The sequence below is a fragment of the Pelodiscus sinensis genome, chromosome 22 (genome assembly GCF_049634645.1).
Source record: "Pelodiscus sinensis isolate JC-2024 chromosome 22, ASM4963464v1, whole genome shotgun sequence".
Lineage (NCBI taxonomy): Eukaryota > Metazoa > Chordata > Testudines > Trionychidae > Pelodiscus > Pelodiscus sinensis.
The window spans coordinates 23,748,427-23,765,720 of record NC_134732.1 but is presented as its reverse complement, the minus strand read 5'-3'; the positions used below and the strand labels follow the sequence as shown (position 1 = coordinate 23,765,720).

Sequence of the window (17,294 nt, the reverse complement as noted above, 5' to 3'; positions counted from 1 at the left end):
TTTAAAATATCGCTTATATTGTTTCTTATATTCCAATCTGAGCATTATTCTAAGTTCACAAAGGACATGACATGATTCTGGGCCATGATACATCTTTGCATGCAGCTCCCAAATAAGAAGACCCACTCTTTCGTTGCAAGGTTTGCCCTCTCTCAGCTCTTCAAAATCTCTTTCTGTTGGCATAGATTTGAGTTTGAATTGTTTTCCAAGATATACTAGAGCGGCGAGGAGTCCTGTGGCACCTTATAGCCTAACAGAAGTGTTGAAGCATAAGCTTTCGTGGGCAAAGACCCACTTCATCAGATGCTCCAACACTTCTGTTAGTCTATAAGGTGCCACAGGACTCCTTGCTGCTTTTGCAGATTCAGACTAACACGGCTACCCCTCTAGTACCTGAAGATATACTAGCTTTAGTTTCCAAGATAAATCCTTCAGTTACTGCCTGTTATGCTGACAAATAGTGTCTAATTGTTTTCTTGTACTCCACTAGCTCTCTGTATCTCTGTGTTGTCTTCTTGTTTTGTGTGTGTGTGCTGCATCTAGCTCCACAAAAAGGGTTCCTAGGTGTGATGGTAATACAAATAATAATTAGTAATATTTTGTACTTGTGCCGTATTTTGATCTTTTCTGCTTCCTTGTATTTTAATATCTTCCTTGGGGGGCGATACACAATACCTTCCATTTTAATTCAGTCAGTATACTTCACATTCTCTTCCTGGTTATTAAGGATTTTAAATAAGGCTGGGACCCAAATCAACTCCAACACCTCCCCACAGCTTGATTGCCAGTTACCTTTAGTCATCACTTGAAATCATTGGGCGACTCAATTTGAATTAACATTTTATGAAAAATTGTGAGAGTCATTAGATCAAATTCTGAAGTCCTGGAACATAGGCTCTTTCCTTTACCCACTTATTCAGTAATTTGTAGCCAAAATTATCAAATTGGCTTGATATGAATTGTAGAGAAACACATGCTGTTTGTGGTTCATTATTACCACATTCCAGCTATATAGATTTTTTTCTTCCCTAATATTTAAGTCATTGTTTTATTACTTCTCTAAGGTGCGTCTACACAGCAGGGCTTAACTCAAACTAAGCTACGCAAATAGAGCTACGTCAATTGCATAGCTTATTTTGAAATTGGAAGCCTCTACACAGCACTTATTTCGAAATAGAGCACTCTTCCTCCGACTTCCCTTACTCTTCCTACAAGGAGGGTTATAGGAGTCGGAGAAGAAGCCCTGCAGCTTGATAGTATTTTGACATTATTTCGAAATAACTGCCTGTTGTGTAGATGTGGACTAAGTTATTTTGAAATAACACTAGTCATTCCGAAATAATGCTGCTGTGTAGACATACCCCAAGCTACTTACTAGGTGGAAATTGCCAGGATCAGGCGTTTTCTGTCATTTTTGTATTATTTCCTCCCGCTTCCCTTGTCCCCCTAATTCTGTTTCTCTGCTTCTGTTGCATCAAGGAAGACACAAAATGCTGTTTGCAGGTTGTGTGTGTTGGGTAAAATACATTCTCAGATTTTAACAAAATTAAGTCAAACATCCGTCACCATGAACCAGTGTTACTCCACCCATTGGTAGCAATGTATGTTCAGAGACAAAAACAGTGGCTACTTCTAACCAAATATTTTCTTATATTATTTATTTGGCCAGCCATTTCCTTTAAGCTTAACTTTTATCTTATTGATGTGCTTGTTTGGTTTTATGTCTTTCAGTTAACTGCCTGCATTCATGGGTCTGCAGCTATGCTCTACCCAATGTTCTGGCAACATGTTTACATTCCAGTTCTACCCCCGCATCTGTTGGACTACTGCTGGTAAGATTGTAGATTCCTTACATCCAAACCGTTGTTAGGAAGCTGTGCATTTTAAGGTTGAAGTCTTTTTATGGTGTAACTGTTGGTCTAAAAAGGTAGATGTGTATGTTAAGTAAGTAGTTGATTCATTAAGTCCAATGCATTGTTTTCATAACATAATATAACAGCACCAGTCTTATTAGTTGTTCTAACATGACTTCTTACTATAGCATGCTATTGTATACTAATTTAAGATCTACTAATTTTAGATCTTCAAGATGCACTATTGCAGCATGCATTTTGTTTGACATTTTAAATGAAGAAAAATCAAACAATACATGATAGAGGCAGAAAAAGAGAGCTTCTGTTTTCCTATTGCTTTCCTAATTCGCTAGTTTACTTTTTCTTTGGTGCTTTCCTGTTATGATCTTGCATTTTACAGTGTGAGGGTAGAAATTGGTGTATAATTTGGAAGAGGGTGTAAACCTTTTCTCTCTCTCCAGCAAACTGTGCTCTTTCCCCTTGCTCCTCGACAAAGAGGAACAGCCAGCAATATTCCTGCACAAATCGGGGAGGCCTTTAGCCCCTCCCCCATCCTCTCTAAAGGACACCTAGGGGGTGGCAGTCTTAGGGCCAGCCCCTTTCATGTGCCTGATGATTGTCTCTTTTTTGTGTTTTTTTTGAGAAGCAGTCGCATTCCAGCCACATACCATTTTCCTGGCACAACCAAACCCTGACCTTGCTTTAAGTTATAAGAGGTAGTGGAATACCAAATTTGGTGGTCCTAGCTCTTACCATTTAGGAAGAGTTTTCGGACAGACAGACACAGACAAAACTCTCTCAGAAATACAGTAGAAGATAAAGTGATCTTTGACTACATGATCACATTTTATGTCACATTTTGAGAAAAGCTCCTGCAATTTGGCTTTTTTTTTTTAAACTGGCAATACACTTAAAACTTGCCCGTTAAGTTCATGCTGCTCCTAATCTCTCCCCTTTCCCATTCCTACTTAGCTTTGTACTCCTCTCTGTTCATTTTACATCAGGGAGTGAAGTGAAACTGACAAAAGGGGGCATAGGAAGTGAGGATGTTGTGAATAAAAATTAATATGCTGAAAAGTGCCTACTTAACCCTGACTGTGATCACCAGTAGAGATGCTGCCAATCCTTCGTTGTTTTAATACTAAAAGCCCAGAAGTCATATTCACTCTGTAATTGGGGAGGGGAGTGAATTAAGAACTACTCTGGTTCACGTAAATTCATATGAATAGTGTCATACCAAGAACTACATCTCCACAGAACAGATTTTTACTCAAAAATCAGTCTTCTCTCTCTCTGACCTGCCTTAAATGTTATGCTTGAAACAATATATTTTCAGTTCTAATAGCTAAGACATCCTACGTATGCATATGATGTGTGAGAGTCAGGAGGAAAAGTGCATGTTAAAAAGACATGCTGTAGGAACGCTCAGGCTAATGGCAGCCCATAGTGTGCCACTAAATTGTATCTAATAAACAGTGGCCAGAACCGTGCTACTGTTTAGCTGAATCGTGCAGCCATCATTGGTTTTTCATGCTTATGTGCTAAATGTTTTTTCTGTTTTAATTATGTTTTTTCATACTTCACCAGAAAATGTGGTGTTACCAAAAAAAATCAGTATGTTTGACCTCTCAGAGGACAGAAAATAAAACAATGGTTAAATAAAGACTGCTATTGAGAAAAACAGATAATCTAATAAAAAATTATCACCTTAAGCCAACGTCTGTGGCTTCGATTAGGTTCCATAAATCTTAAGAAATTGGAATCTGTGCTAATAACTTTTATTATATTGGTCTCTGTGACTTTTCTCCACATTCTTAGCAAAAGCCTATGCAGTGCTTCTAAATAAGGAACCAGCAGGGATAACTAGCATTTTAAGTGAAGTGGTAGGAGCCTGAAACATGTAAATTTAAAGGAGGTTTGTTCCTCTGCAGATGATTTAAATGTTAAGTACATGCCCATGTCGGGGATACACAGAATGGAATCTAAAAACTATTATCTCCTGTAGAAATGAACCTTCAATTTACTCACTGCACAGGAAGGGCAGATTCTAGTCATTTTCACTGCCAGCAGGTGCCCTTTCTGTACATAATAGGCTTTGCATGTGTAATTAACACATGAAGGCTGCTAATGTCAGTTTTTTTCTTCAGGTACATGCTGCTCGGAGTTTTCAGGACAACAGTGTGGGCCACAAGAGGCTTTTACACTGGGTTTGAAGATTAGGTATTCATCAACTTCCTGACAAAGACATGTTAAAAGGGGCTAAGACCGGACCCCGCAGTTGGGAGCACAGGTGTGCACAAAGCAAACACATAGGCCACGTACGAAAAGAAATAAAGATACAAATAGCTGAGCCAGACTGAATGGACTCTTTCACAGCATTTCAGTCTGTGACTATTACGAATGAACAAGCTAGGGAGCTAAAAGTATGATTTTAAAACCTATAATTATCGGGAAGACTCTAATTGCACATTCACAAACACAACAACTCATTATCTTAGCCTGATGTGAACTTTAATTAGAGTAGCAATCACACACTGTAATTTTCTGAATAAATCAATTTAGCACCAATTCACATGCCATAAATATGTTTCCTAAAATAACTTCCATCTATTTTGTGACTCTGAATGCAGAAAGGTGATTTTGGCCATGAAAACTAATAAATCCACTTTTTACTGTCTGCTTCAAAGCTGTGTTGTTACTTTATAGGCCTTTGCATGTTAGGAGAAGTGAATTGGAACTGACTTATTTTTAAACTTGAGGCTTTAATTTTGATTAAATTTTAAATTCAGTTACTGTCTGATTCTTTACTTTGCAGCTGTGACATACAAATTTAAAAGAGGAGAAACTAAAGCAGATGGTAGAAAAAATAAAAGGAGACAGACATCTCCAGTTTTTGTAAATATCGGAAAACATGCTTGTGGCTTTCATTCTAGTAAATGTTTCACATCCTAGCTCAAAAAGTGTTGTAGTCAACATGGGAATTATTTACTACAGATAAAGAACTGATCACAGAACAAAAAATGGATGTTATCTTGGGTACAAGGGATCACTTGATCATATTTATATTGTGTAAGCAGAATAAAGTCCAGACCAGCAATATATCCTTTGTTCTTATATAGGGCCATATTTACAAAGCTTGAAACGCGAGTCAGATTGGGAGGAAGAATTTGATCAGAAAGATGTTATAATTGGCAGTCATTTAAGGACACTTTGATTCACTCCCAAAAATTCATGAATGAGGCAGACGGTGATGCTGGTTTTTAAAAAAATCCCACTGTCTGGTTTAGAAAACCACTATGAACAGTTAAAAAAGTATTTTGAAGAAAGGGGAAGTTGAGAATAATGAATACAAATAAGAGGTTAGAAATTGTAGAAAATTGGTAAGGGAAGCAAAGGGACACAAGGAGAATTCTGTGGTCAGCAAAGTTAAGGACAATAAGGAGGTTTTGAAATATATAGGAACAAAAACATTCCTGACAATGGCATAGGTCCATTACTAGAGGAAAAAGGAGAAAATGTCAGTAATAATGCAGAAAAGGCAGAAGCATTCAATAAATATTTCTGTCCTGTGTTTGGGAAATAGTCTCAAACTTAGACTGAGGATAAAGCAAAGCTTTCACCAAATTTATTGGCACAATTAGTAACAATACATATGCTTCAAACCACATAAAAAGATAGCACTAGTATAAAGTTAAGCTAATATCTTATACCATTCTTTACATTCTTAGAGCCCTTCTTGGGGATCTCATGGTGAGAAACAAATGGTAATTTATGAGTCCAGTGATCCAGTTTAGGGATGTTAAATATCAGTTCACTGAACAGTCCATTAACCTCATGAATTCTTATCGGTTACTTGACTATTCTATAGTCCCTGGGGTTGGGGCCAGCAGCCAGTGCACTCCAGCCCCGTTCCCGAGGAGCCTTCTGCCACTCTGCACTGCTGCCTCTATATCAGAGGCAGCAGCACAGGGTGCCAGGCAGGAGCTGGTCCACGAGGGGAGCCAGTTCAAAAACTAGCTCATCACGCAGACCAGCTGCTTGTCGCCCCACGCTGCTGCCTCTGCTACCTGTCCAGGAGGAGGTGTCTGAGCTCCTAGACCCAGCGTGAGCCAGAACTGAGCCAGGCTGCTTGCCCACCCAGCTCCTAATACAGTTTAAATGCAGAGCTACAACAGGGGCAGGTCCCGGACCTGGCACAAGCCAGGCCTGAGCCAAGCTGCTGGCCAGCCTGCTAAAAAAAATTTACTGGTGGAGAAATGCATGTAGTCTATAGCATTAACCAATAAGCTTTTTGACTAAACTATTACATCCCTAATCCAGATCTCGCCCTTATATGGTGCTCTAGCCTGTTGTAGGGCTTGGTAGTTGCCAGGAATATTCTTCCTTTGTCTATCTCTAACTTCCTCACCCTAAAAATGTTAGGGTGTCAGTATCCCATTGGATTTTATACTAATGCTTTTAATTTATTATCAGATATCTCAAGTCATTGTCAAGGTACGCTCGTGATTAAGCATCTGCCAACATTCCCATCCTAAAATACCAAGCCTACTATTAGTTCAGTGTTCTCCTGGTTATCTAGTGTTGTTTTGTACAAAAAGAGTCACTTATCCAGTGCACGAAAGCCTCAAAATCTTGTGCTGACTGCGTAGACGGAACAGAATCACTGTGTTACTGCTAATTGCTAAAAGAATGCTAATGGTAGTGCTATGGGCTACATTTCTCTTCTGAATCTCTCTCAAAGTTTCAGAACAGTGGCCATTAAAGTGGATTTAATTTAAATCAATTTGATCAATCAGGAGGACTCAATCTAATCATGTTTTTCGCCATAAATGTGCATTCTTGTTGGTTGCGACAACCTTAAAACATACTCTTCATAACTCAGACACAGATGTAGGTTTTGTTTTTAGGTGGTACACATACATTTTTAAGCAGTGATTTATTTTGAAAACTTTTCAGATTAGTTTTACAACTATATCAGAAAATGAATGATTGGTTATTTCGTTTGCCAAAGGTAATTGAATCAGATAGTGATGAAGTCAGTGGGAGATGAACTACCTCTAATTAAACAGGTCAATCTTTAATATTTGGAGGATTTTCTTACCATATTGTATTAGGAGGAGAACCTCATCAGACAGATTTAAATTTGTATTTAACTAAAACAACAATGTTCTGTATTCTAGAATTTTTCAACAGCGAACATAAAATATTTTAACAAAACGAGTATATGAATTTTTGAATAAAGTTAAACATTCACGTTTTTTAAAATCGGGTGGTTTTTTAAATTGTTTTTAACTAAAATAGTTAAATATTTTAAAACTGAAAAATTAAATTAGCGGTCAGCCAGGTCAACATGAGAAATTTAAAATATTGGCTTCTGCAGCTGTCGTCGTCTTCACTTTCAGTTTCCTGTTTGTTCATAATCTGGAAAAGAAGTACAAGCATCCCTGCTTTTTCAGAACCCAAACAGTTTCTCGGTTTGGAATGAATTGGTCCAAAGGATGAAAATATTTTTTCTACACCAGCAGAAGAAGCTACGGCTATTAAATGTGAGATTATCACTTCAGCAGTCTCTGAATCCAAGTGGTTAAGTGACTTCCCCCAGTTCACAGGGAAGGGCTTATTTCATGGTCCATGACATGTCTTTCACATCTTTGAAATTGGCCGAGTTCTACTCATAATACAAGCATGCGTTAGTTTCTTCTATCTCAGAAATAAACCAAAAGCCCCTTAATCCGGCTTGTTTTTCCAACCACTGCCCATATCCATTTAGTTTCTGAGCTCATTGAATGTGTTTTACAGTCTGGAGTTCCTCCCTTCCGGTTCCATTTTAGAGCCTCTCCAATTTGGCTATTACTACTTGCACTCGACTGAAACCTACTCTCGCCAAAGCTCAGGACCAATAGTTCATCCTCATCCTTCTTGACTTGTCAGTGTCTTGGCTGCAGTCAGCTGTGCTCTTCTTGGAATTTTGTCCTCCCTTTGCTTCTGTATCTGTTACTGTCTGGCGGTTCTGCTTTTCTCATTGCTCCTTCAGTGGATCCTTCTCATCCCCCTTGCAACTTTCTGTACAGGTTCCATGGGGCTCTGTGCTTCATCCTGTTCTCCTCTCCCTCTTCAACTTATTTCCATAATTGTATCTGCAGACACAAATTCAGTTACAATCTCTATGCTAAAGACACCAATCTACCTCTGTACTTATGCCTGTCTCCATCTGTCCAAACTGAAATCTCAGCCTCTTTTTCTGACTTGTACTCAGGGATAGCTGTCAGCTTACACTCAGCATGACTCAGAGAGCTCTTAACCATGTCTGCCTTGTCGGCACTTGGTTTCGGCAGTTCTGACATTCTTATTAAATAGATTATTCTCCCTAGTCCATTTGTTGATTAACAGTGGAAGGGTGAAAGATTGACTTTTAATCTTGAATTAACTTTCTACAGATTTCAGTCTATCTATGGCCTGTGGCAGGCTGTGCTTCTGGACATGTTAATAAATGGCCAGGTTTTTGGAGTAGTGCACCTTCCCTGCTTCCTTTCATTTCTTTAGCCAAGGTTCCACTAGATGAGACGTTTGCAGTCTTAAGACTTCCTGCCGAGGTTCAGACTTTGTATTTTTGACACTGAAGCTGTCGTGTTCTCGAAGCGCCTTAATTAGAAACACATTCATTTCAGTGTATACTGGAGAAGGCTGGGACAGAACAGCTAGACACACAAGGAAGTTGAGCATTTGTGCAGCTGGCAGCTAATCTGCTGGTTTACACTTTGAGTGTAAAATTGTTGGGTCTTTCCTTGCCCCTGGAATGCGGCCATTCAGAAAAGAAGCGGTATGTGCAAAGGAAATACCTATTTCCTGCAATTAAAACGTGCAAAATGATTCCATAATGATTCCCATGTAAGCCTTGAACTTTATTGTGTACATCTTGTAATATGGCAAAAGCTACAACATACAAGAGAGTGGTTTCAAATACTACTGCTAACCAGTAAGGCATGAACCCCCAAATTCTCATAGAGCGAGTTTCTAACATAGCAATGTCTCTGGTAAGTGGAAACTGAATACTGCATTGGGACACCAGGGGAAAAAACAGGAGTGTTCTTACTAGTACCCAAATTTCAGTAGCATGCACTATGTTGTGGGTGGTGTCTTTGCAACAATGAAGACGCTACCCTCAAGTACCAGGTCCTCACCAATAGTCAATAGAAAAAAGTTGACTGAAATATGAACAGATATCACGTACATCATAGACTCTCCACTGTCAAGAGGACAGCTGTACAGTCCTTGAAATGCAAGCACCAAAGAGAGACCAAACCAGCGAGGTGGGGGAGCACCTTCATAGCTTTCTTATCACAAAGGCTGTGTCATCAAGGCCAACCGATACCTCTCTGACACCACCCACTGTAAAGAACTTGCAGGCAACCCCACAGCCCAGTTTGCTCAGGAATTTAAGGATATTTTCAAATTCTTCCCCAGACAATGCTAAGAGAAATTCTACTATCTCATCCCCCGGGAACGCATCCCAGGAATCTTACCTGCTTCCCAAGATACAGAAATAAGGGAACCCGGGCATATCCACTATTTCTAGCCATGGCACTCTAACAGAAGGAATATTAGGACTCGTAGGAATCCTCCTCACACTAGTCATCACACTAGAGTCAGCTTCCACCAGGATACAACAATATCTGCAATACAACATTAACCACTTCCCTCAGACTACTGTCCTTGCTACTGTGGAGGTCGTATTCCCAGACACCAACATCCCTCACAGTGAGAGCATCACTGCCTGCCTCAGATACTTAATGGACAATGCACAACACTCAAATATGTACCCAGAATGTTGCTGGGGTGCAAACCTGGACTCCAAAGACTGTCCAAGATTTCCAAAGGCATCTGTACCTCCCTTCAAAATGTTTTTAGAAGTCAGGTCTGACTTTCCAAACCATGTGCACAAAAGATACTTCATTACTTTTAAAGATCCTTCTTGTTTTATATTGACATAAGAATGGCCAGACTGGGTCAGACCAAAGGTCTGTTTAGCCCAGTGTCCTATCTTCTGACAGTGGCCAGGGCCAGGTGCCCCAGAGGGGGAATGAACAGAACAGGGAATCATTGAGCGATCTGGCAAACAGTGGCTAGGAACACCATCCTGGCTAATAGCTATTGATGGATCTGTAATAGCTTGTTATTTGTTGATTGTTGGCAAATGTATGCAGCACAGTACAACAGAAGTAGAGTAAATTAGTTCATGCCCTGATGTGCTAACATTCTGTGTGCCTAATGGAAGTTGCACACCCGTCTCTAAATGCAGCATTTTGCCCTAAAAATCCATTGGTATATCAAACGTAGTGCCTTTTTTAAACCACTGATATCTCTGAAGGTGGTCATGGTGGCTCTCATTATAGCTAGAAGATTCCAAACAGCACTGTTTTCTGATGCTGTCTATAATATGGGGGTCTGTATCAGGATCTAGTAAAGTGCAACAATAAATTAATATTAAAATGCTCTCTTTCTGGTATGTATCAGCCTACGGATTAAGAGCTCGTCCCAATGGGTGGTGCATATAAGTAATTTAACTACATGTTTCATATGGGTAAACCTCTCTAAATGATGTTTCTTGAAGAAGAGAAGATCCAACGTTGTCCATAATGTCCTTCATAATAAAATAGTATGTTTGGTAGCATCCCTCCTTTAACAGCCCTTAAAAAAAAAAAGGAATGACAACTTCACCTTACAAGCTGCAGTGGAAAATTGTTAAAATTAAAGTTAAAATTTAAGAGATGGGATTTCAAAATAAAACTGACATTTTTTTGCCTCAAATGGAACGTTGCATCTGGATTTTTATTTTTAAATACAATTTAACCCTGTATCTCTGTTGTGTGTATTACAGCTGGCTTTTTGAGTGTGTGTGTGTTGTTAATCTCCAGCATTATCCGAATATAAATAGGCTGTTTGTTTCTCTTCACAGTGCCCCGATGCCTTACCTCATTGGAATACATTTAAGTTTAATGGAGGTAAGTCTCTCCCCTCATCCCTCAGAACAGTTTGTATTTCTATGATTTAGGCCCTACTCCTGCAAACACATCTGCTGAACTTTAAGCATGCGATCGAAACTAAACGTATCTACAGCTATGTCTCCACTTTCCATGCCGGAGATCGATCTTTTGGCATTCAGTTTAGCAGGTCTAGTAAGAACTCCTCACAAGGAGTAAGAGAAGCCAATTGGAGCGTTTTGCTCCCATTGACCTACTTCTGTGGGGAATCTAAAACAATGAGTTTGGTCACTAGCTTTGCAGGGTGCTGATTTTATTTTGCTTTGTACTTTTACAGTGGTAAGATGTAGTACTGTACCTTGTAAAATAGAAACTACTGAAGCGCCAGACTACAGAGAACATAGGATTTTATATACTTCGTAGAGTAGGGATGTAAGCGACTAGTCGACTGCCCGAGAAGCAAACGCTTATTGAGTAGTCAAGTAGTGACTCGCCTAGTTGCTTTTCCCCGCCTGCTGCTTCTATCAGAGAGAGGCAGCAAGGGGCGTGGAGCAGGAGCCAGTGCTGGGGGGAGCTGACTTAAAGGCTAGTTCCCCCCAACATCGGCTCCATGCAGGGGCTCATGGTTAGGCTTGGGGCACCTGTCCGACTGCTGTACTTCCCCCTCGGGGCTCTTGCTACATTTCAAAGGGCAAGGCGGAACCCCAGGTGAGCGGGGACTGCTTGAGTCCCTATTGCTCTTCTGCCTTTTAAATGTAGTAAGAGCTATAGGCAGCTCTTACTATATTTGAAAAGCAGAGGTGCAGTGGGGATAGTGAGTGCCCCACCTCCCTTATCGACTAATTGTGTAGTCGATGGAAATTCCATCGACTACTCGATTAGTTGATTTATTGAAATTTAACAGCCCCGTTGAAGAAATATTTGTGCTGCATTCTTCTACTTTTGACTATCAGATGTTTAACATTCTGTACAGCACTGTTAAGGAGATGATTATGGTTTTAGTGTGGCCTATAGCACTATCCAGTAAAATAATATACAATATAGTCATAATTTTAATAGATAGTAAACTTGATATGATTCAAGTATAGTTTAAGAGGCTTAATTTTGAACGTCAAAAGTACAGATATTACATGAATTGTTGTGTTAAAACCTATTTTTGTATAAGGTACGCACTTCAACTCTTATCCCATATGTACTCACTCTTGGGATATGGGAACTAACATCAAACTGAGTGTGGTGAGCCCTTTCCTACAGGAGGTTAACAAGGATGTACCCTGCACAGTAGGAGAGCAGGAATTGGCAACGAACCAGCATAATTGGGAGGACTGAGCATGTGGCTAGAAACCAAGAACTGAAGGAATCAGATCCGAACTCTATAAGCAAGTCCCTTAATATCCGAGTCTTGCTTTAAGATAGAACTAATACATTTGTGTTGTGATGTTAATATGTGCATGTTACTATGTAGGCTAAGTATCATTGTTACTATGTCAGAGCCTTTATCTGTTGATTCTACCCCTTCCTCCAATCACAATGATGGAATCATCTCCCCTAACCCATTTTTGTGAGTCTGAAAACTTTCCAATATGTGACTGTTGTTTTTCTATTCTAGTCTTTTCCTTGTTTTAGAGAAGATTTATTCACACTTTTCTCTTAGTTTTGTGGTAGCTGTAGTGGGAAAGCATGGGGTTCCTTATTAATAGGCTTCCTTATTAATTTATGTGTCTGTGTTATTTCCAAGAATCATCCAGGCTAAGGAGGGGTAAAAGGATCAATTGGAGAATGGGAAATTTCAAATTCAGACTCAGTATTCAAATGTCCAGAATGCCAAAAATGGGTCTCACTCCCCCCCCCGGTTTGGATATGGACTTTTTCCTAAATGTCAAGGTCATTCATATCTGATGTCTCAGGGACCATATGCATTGTACACTGGAGTCATAGGAGGAGCAATCTGTTTTTTCCTCTTCTAGTAGAGACAATCGTGTCACTAAAGAACATATGATTTGATAGTTGAACAATATTCTCCCTTTTGTCATCATTCTTTTTCCTATGTAGCCTTTCTTCTGGAGAAAATAGTACAGGCAGTCCCCGAGTTACGCGGATCCGACTTAAGTCGGATCCACAGTTACGAACGGGGTTTGCTCCTGGTCTGCTGGAAACCAGCAGACCAGGGAGACGGGGAGCAAAGCCGCAGAGCACGCGGGCAGCGGACAGCCCAGACGCACCGCGGCTGTCCCACTGCCAGCGTCCTCCGAGGCTTTGCTCCCCGTCTCCCTGGTCTGCTGACCAGGGAGACCAGCAGACCAGGGAGACGGGGAGCAAAGCCTCGGAGGACGCCGGCAGCGGGACAGCCACGGCGCGTCTGTGCTGTCCCGCTGCCCCCGTGCTCCGCGGCTTTGCTCCGGGCGCCTGTGGTACAGCAGCAGGGGCACTGCCAGTTGGTCCTGTAGCGCCACTCTGGGCGCTACTGGACCAACCCGGCAGCACCTCAGCTGCTCTGCCCCAGGCGTCCTGATTCAGCCACTGCTGGTCAGTTTCAGCAGCGGCTGAATTGGGACGCCTGGGGCAGAGCAGCTTGGGTGCTGCTGGGTTGGTCCAGTAGCGCCGAGGAGCGGCGCTACTGGAGCAACCCAGCAGCACCCAAGCTGCTCTGCCCCAGGTGTCCCCAAGTCAGCCGCTGCTGAAACTGACCAGCGCTGACTACAGGAAGTCCGAGGCAGAGTTGCCCTGCCCCGGGCTTCCTGGAATCAGCCGTTGATCAGTTTCAGCAGCAGCTGACTTGGGGACGCCTGGGGTTCTTAAGTTGAATCTGTATGTAAGAACTGGTGTCCAGATTCAGCCTGTTGAAACTGATCAGCGGCTGATTCCAGGAAGCCCGGGGCAGAGCAACTCTGCCTCGGGCTTCCTGTAGTCAGCCGCTGGTCAGTTTCAGCAGCGGCTGAATCTGGATGCCAGTTCCGACTTACATACAGATTCAACTTAAGAACAAACCTACAGTCCCTATCTTGTACGTAACCCGGGGACTGCCTGTATGTGCAAATGCTTGTTTCCTCCTGACTTCATATTGCAATAAATAGTGCTAAATACTAGCACATTGAGTAGCAGTGAAGATTATTGGATAGTGTTCAAGTGAAAGCAGGTTGGTTTGCATATCCTCTAGGTTTATTCAGAATGGGCTTCAGATCATTGTTTTATGTATTGTGCTTTTGGGAAGGGAGGGGGGCATACTGGGGGTCCCATACCAGTGTCAGACAGTTACCTTACTTTGGCTTTTTAAAATATTATTCTTTAGTTTAAAAAAAAATCTATCACAACCACTTTTTTGTTTCGCCTCGTTTAGCCAAGGGGTGGATAAAGAAGTTGTAACATTAACTACCTGCATATTGGAGATTACTTCCTCCAAAATGCCTTTGGGCATCTGACTAGCCCCACTTGCCCCAGTTTGTGTTTTTGTCTCCTCCCAACTCTTGTGTCCTACTGTCCTTCTGAAAGAATCTCAGAAGGCCCAAAATAACTATTGATTAAACTGTTTTTGCATTATATGGTATGTGGAAACCATAGTGCTTAGCAGTGTGTAACCAGTTTGGGGTTTTTTGCTAAACTATAGCTTCTGAAACACAGACATACTGGTGAAATGCTGCTATTTAAAGTGCCATGTAAAAATTTAAAAACCAAACACTTCGCCTGTACTTACAGATCCATATTTTTGTGTCTTGGATATCTTTGTCTTTGCCATTTAAAAAAAATCCTTCAGGGGGCTATTGGATCGAATACTTACTATGAGCACAGAAAAATGTGTCTGCCTCATGGCACAGGAAGATGTGTGGATTTTTTTTAATTAGTCAGACTATTACTGTAGTTTACCCATTACCCTATTTCTATTGCTGAAAGCTTGTTCCTTTTTTTTGTACACAGAAAAATATATTGATTCATCTGTATTAGGGTAATATTTTAGCATCAGAGAATTCACTCATGTTCTTAATATTTGTGTATTTAACATATGCTACTTGACAGCGTTTCAACAGTAAAATAATGTTGGAGAAAAATTAAAAGGATATTCTAATTATCTAATATTTAGATCATTAGAAAATATTTAATTAAATTAATATATAAATTACAGCCTAGATATCTTCCAAAGTGCATAACACACACAAGGATTCTAAGGCCCCTGATCCTGCTGTCACGTCCAGGCAGGATGGGATCCCTATGCCTAGACAGTCTTATGGAAGAAATTTGGTTTCCCCATGTACTTACATTTCTGCCCTAAGCAGCTTAAATTCAAGGTTCCTTGAATTTACATTGTACCAAATTGTGTTTTAGTGGGAGCCAAATATGGAAACATCTTTATGGAGAAAAAAGTAGACTAACACATGGTAAACTTGGAGCATATGAAATGAGTTTTTGTTAGCTTTGTCTGTAGAGTCTTTTCTTTAGAAATCTTGACTCTGATGCTACAATTCTCTAAATGATTCCCTCCAGAAGGAATATTGAAGTAATTTAAAGGGTTTTATTTCTTTTGTGTACACCCTCTTTTCTATTCCCACCAATACTTCTAAACAATTGTGCACCATGGAGTTGACTTTGAGTTTCTGGTGTTGCATGGGATCTGTAGAGAGGCAGCAGCTACGTTAATGTAAAATGACAAATTTTTCTTATGATTAAAATATCAAATGTATCCACTGACTGTTAAGTCTAATTTGGTGTGACTGAAATGTTCTCCAGTGAGATAAGATAATCTCCTGTTGTAGGTCAGAGGGCTCCCTCTGATTTATGAGGGAAAATCCTGATAGAAAATACGGAACGGTATGGTGCTCGTATTTTTCAGTCTTTCTATCATCACCTACTTAGTCATTCTATATAAGATTTCCATTTAGCAATCCATAAAGTGACTTCAAAGCAGACTAAAAGTTTATAAGCTGTTATATAAGAAAGGCTTGGACTATTACATGAATAATGGGACACACTTATGGTACTAATCGAATTCATATTAGATGAAGGTAAGTATTTAGTACTGATAAATAGCAGTGAGATAAGATAATGAATCTATCTCAAATTCACTCGTTCCTTCAGTCTTCCACTTGTGTTACTACCCCTATATTAAACATTATTTCAGAGTGCATGTTGTTTGAAGTTAATTTTTGTGTTGTGAGCTGTGCTAAAGTTGGTTGACAACGGCTCTGTTTTGTCATAGGAAGTGGTTGGTTCAGCAACTGTTTTTGTAGCTGAAATGATTAGTGTGATGGTGCTGATTGAAGAGGCATGCCCTTGACCTAGTAGGATATCTACTGGAGTTTAAGCACATGTGGTTTTGTTTAACTGTTCTGGGATATTCCTTTATAGCTGTCTGATATTCTGTTGTTGACAGTATACAATCTTCCATTCAGTGCTTACCAGTCTGGGGTACATGGATGTAAATTAGATGTATCGATATTGTAAATAAAGTCAGGATTTGAATTTCCCGTGCTTCATTTACACAATGGCAGCCACAGCTTTTTTTCAAAAAGCTGCTTTTTGGGGGTGGGGAATCCTGCTGTCAAGACGGGGATCGTTTGTAAAAATGAGGGTTACAAGATCTTTCAAAACGGGGCATTTCTATCGAATGATCCCTGTCTTAGCCATGGGTTTTTTTTCGAAAAGTGGTTTTTCGGAAAGAAAAAAAAGCTGCAGCTGCCATTATGTAAATGAAGCGTGGAAAATTCAAATCCTGGCTTCATTTACAATTTTGATACGTCTAATTTACATCCCTTTATCGAAAAAGGGGTGTAGTTTAGATGTACTCATAGTGTTGTGTAAATATGTACTAATGCATACCACTATGAATCTGAGATGCTAGATTCTGGGCATGAAACTATCAGCCCTGGTATAAAGAAAGGATACAGTGTACCATTCAGAAACTCTTATTGCTCAGCCATTCTTTATCTATGGCTATAAACAGGGCTTACCGAACCATGACGAGCCCCGCTCGCCAGTCGCGCTGTCCAGCAATCTGCACATGCCACGGGCAAGTAGATTGTATTATTTGTCGAGCCCTGGCTATAAATATATTTTAGATCAGTCCCACTGACTGACATGGCTTTATATACAAAATATTACAATCAAATTTGTCAGCATAGAAAATGTTTTTCTCTTTCACTGTACCTAAGCGTGAGGGACACTTACCCAAATCTAGTATCGGCCTATCCTTTGACAAATATGTCTACTGCCACCGATAGGGTTGCCAGGTATCCAGTATTGACCCGGACAGTCCGGTACTTTCGCCTCCTGTCCGGTAAAAAAAAAAAAAAAATCAGAAAATACCAGACACCTAAAATGTCGGGTATTTTCTTTTTTTTTTTCCCTACCAGGAGGCGAAAATACCGGATACCTGACAATCCTACGACACGCTCAGCAACTGGGCCCAGCCCCTGGACCACCCGCCAGGCTCCCCTGGACGCTTCCCCACTCAACCCAGCTTACCTGGCTA

The 17,294-nt window shown here is 40.5% G+C and overlaps 1 protein-coding gene and 1 long non-coding RNA gene across 10 annotated transcripts in view; one reads left to right on the top strand and one right to left on the bottom strand.

Moving 5' to 3' along the window:
* The window catches only part of DENND1A (DENN domain containing 1A), a 361,801-nt gene that overhangs the window by 219,518 nt on the left and 124,989 nt on the right, over positions 1-17,294 (top strand). For all 7 annotated transcript variants that reach the window (XM_075905650.1, XM_075905649.1, XM_075905651.1 and 4 more), the window contains exons 10-11: positions 1,732-1,832; positions 10,810-10,855. In XM_075905650.1, coding sequence (XP_075761765.1) covers positions 1,732-1,832; positions 10,810-10,855 — 147 coding nt within the window. The remainder of the gene's footprint in view (positions 1-1,731; positions 1,833-10,809; positions 10,856-17,294) is intronic.
* Positions 1-17,294, bottom strand: part of LOC142819334 (uncharacterized) — a 106,007-nt gene that overhangs the window by 54,695 nt on the left and 34,018 nt on the right. The gene's annotated exons all lie outside the window — the stretch shown is intronic.